Source organism: Calidris pugnax, unplaced genomic scaffold (genome assembly GCF_001431845.1).
Source record: "Calidris pugnax isolate Ruff unplaced genomic scaffold, ASM143184v1 scaffold107, whole genome shotgun sequence".
Lineage (NCBI taxonomy): Eukaryota > Metazoa > Chordata > Aves > Charadriiformes > Scolopacidae > Calidris > Calidris pugnax.
In genome coordinates this window covers 2456169-2458621 of record NW_015090901.1, presented here as the reverse complement: position 1 = coordinate 2458621, position 2453 = coordinate 2456169, and the positions used below count along the sequence as shown (strand labels likewise).

Below are 2453 nucleotides of genomic sequence, written 5' to 3'. Positions count from 1 at the left end.
CGATCTTGGGCACAGAGGGCAGGGGTGGCACTTTGGGGGGGTCAGGGTGCCCGTTCCTACCTGCCGGGCGCGTCGTAGTGGATGGTGAGGGGCAAGTTGGAGGCCTCGGCGAAGCTCAGCAGCCCCTGGGGGGCAAAGAGGAGGTTGAAGGGGGGGTGAGGGGTGATCTGGGGCTGGTTTTTTTTTGGGGGGGGGGACAGGACAGGTAGGGGCTCACCCGAAACTCCTTGAGGCAGAAGGTGATGCGGGAGCCTGGGGCCACAGCCACTGTCTGGAACTCGTCCTCGGCCAGACACAGCTCTGTCACCATCATCTTGCTCCTCTCTGGGTGGGGAGAAGGTGGGTCAGGGGGGGCCGGGGAAAGGGCACCCCCCCCCAACCCCACAGGGCTCACCCGTCTCGTCCTCCACGTAGTTTTGGAGGCTGATCTTCCCCCTGGGGCCAGCCCCCAGTGTCACCTCAGCCAGCGTCTGGGGGAAGTGGACCACGGCCTCTGCCAGCACCCTGTGAGGACATGGAGGGTGGGACACACACACACACACACCTTTGGGGGTCAGCACCCCAAACCCCCCAGGGCCAACTGAGGTCCCTCATTCATCAATGATCTGGACAAAGGGATGGAATGTCCATGGTTGGGGGTGACCTGCTGGAGAGCAGCTCTGAGGAGAAAGACCTGGGAGTCCTGGGGGACAACAGGATGCCCAGGAGCCAGCAATGGGCCCTGGTGGCCAAGAAGGCCAATGGCATCCTGGGGGGCATCAAGAAGAGCATGGAGAACCTCAAGGGAGGTCATCCTGCCCCTCTGCTCTGCCCTGGGGAGGCCCCAGCTGGAGCACTGGGACCAGTTCTGGGCTCCCCAGTTCCAGAAGGACAGGGAACTGCTGGAGAGGGGACAGCAGAGGCTACAAAGATGATGAGGGGCCTGGAGCATCTCTCTGCTGAGGAGAGGCTGAGGGACTTGGGGCTTTTTAGTCTGGAGAAGAGAAGGCTGAGGGGGGATCTGATCAACACCTATAAATACTGAAAGGGTGGGTGTCAGGAGGATGGGGCCAGGCTTTTTTCAGTGGTGCCCAGGGACAGGACAGGAGGAAATGGGCACAAACTTGACCATAAGAAGTTTCACCTCAACATGAGGAGGAACTCCTTTATTGTGAGGGTGGCAGAGCCCTGGCAGAGGCTGCCCAGAGAGGTGGTGGAGTCTCCTTCTCTGGAGACATTCAAACCCCACCTGGACACGTTCCTGGGGGACCTGCTCTGGGTGGCCCTGCTTTGGCAGGGGGTTGGAGGAGCTGATCTCCAGAGGTCCCTTCCAACCCCAAATGATTCTATAATTCTATGATCCCTTTCAGTAGCCCCTTTGCCCATCCCGATGCCACCCCAGTATCCCCTTTGTGCGCCCCCCTGCCTGTACCAATGCCATCCACGTCCCCCTTGTCACCTCAGCCTGTACCTACTGTCCCCCCCCCTTCCCAGTGTCCCCTCTCACCGTGCTGGGGCGCGCAGGCTGCTGGCACAGCGCTGGGTGTCGAATACAGCCTGCAGCCTCTCGCACTCCTGGAAGGCCAGGTTGTGGGTCTTGGTGACACCTGGCAGGGACAGCAAGGGGCTCAGTGGGGCAGGGTGGCAGTGCCACACTGTGTGTGTGTGTCCCCCCACCATCACACTCACCGTACTTGCAGTGGAGCTGCACGACCAGGCGGCTGGCCCGGGGTTTGAGCAGGATGAGACATTTCTCTACCGTCTTCTCCAGGGAGGGCAGCGAGCGGAAAACACCCAGGAAGGACTGGGGGCAGGGATTTGGGGGGACATGGAGATTTGGGGGGGACAGTCACCCTGCCTGGCTCACCCCCCCATCCTCCTCGCCACCAAACCCTGGAGAAAATTTTGGGGATGGGGTCTCCCTCACCTTCATGAGGACTTTGCATCGGAAAAGCTGGCTGTCGGGGGGGGAGCCCCCCGCCTCGTAGCGCTGGAAGAAGAGGGGGGCGAAGAGGAAGGAGGCGAAGGCCGAGCGCGAGGAGTTGACGGCCCGCAGGGACAGCTTGGGGGGGGACAACACATACAGTGTGGGGGGGAGCTGGCACCGCCTGCCACCCCCCCCGCAGTGGGGATGGAGGGGGGCACAGATGGGCCCCCCCCCCCCCCCCCCCCCCCCCCTCCTCCTCTTCCTATCAACCAAGAGGAGGGTTCACTCTGAGAAAGAAAAGAGGGAAATCAAACCTGAAGAAAAGCCCTCAAAATGCCTAGCCTCCACGTGAGAAGGCTTGATTAGGCAATGGTCTTATTTGCTGAAGGCAGCCCCGGAGGAGAGAGTGATGGAAGAGTACAGAAGGAAATTGGCTAAAGCAGAGTAGGGATTGCCCAACTGGGCTATCCTGCCTGGCTGCCAGCGGATGGAACAACCAGTTTAGGAAGTCCTTCCACTGAGATCATGTACCGTTCTGTTCCCCCCG

At 61.0% G+C, this 2453-nt stretch overlaps 1 protein-coding gene across 1 annotated transcript in view; it reads right to left on the bottom strand.

Annotated features, from left to right (window-relative positions):
* Positions 1-50: 50 nt before the first annotated feature.
* The window catches only part of RAD9A (RAD9 checkpoint clamp component A), a 3009-nt gene continuing 606 nt past the window's right edge, over positions 51-2453 (bottom strand). Inside the window, exons 3-8 of the mRNA XM_014948746.1 lie at positions 1907-2087; positions 1669-1783; positions 1487-1586; positions 395-504; positions 218-324; positions 51-125 (exon numbers count right to left, since the gene is read on the bottom strand). Coding sequence (XP_014804232.1) covers positions 57-125; positions 218-324; positions 395-504; positions 1487-1586; positions 1669-1783; positions 1907-2087 — 682 coding nt within the window. The 3' untranslated portion in view covers positions 51-56. The remainder of the gene's footprint in view (positions 126-217; positions 325-394; positions 505-1486; positions 1587-1668; positions 1784-1906; positions 2088-2453) is intronic.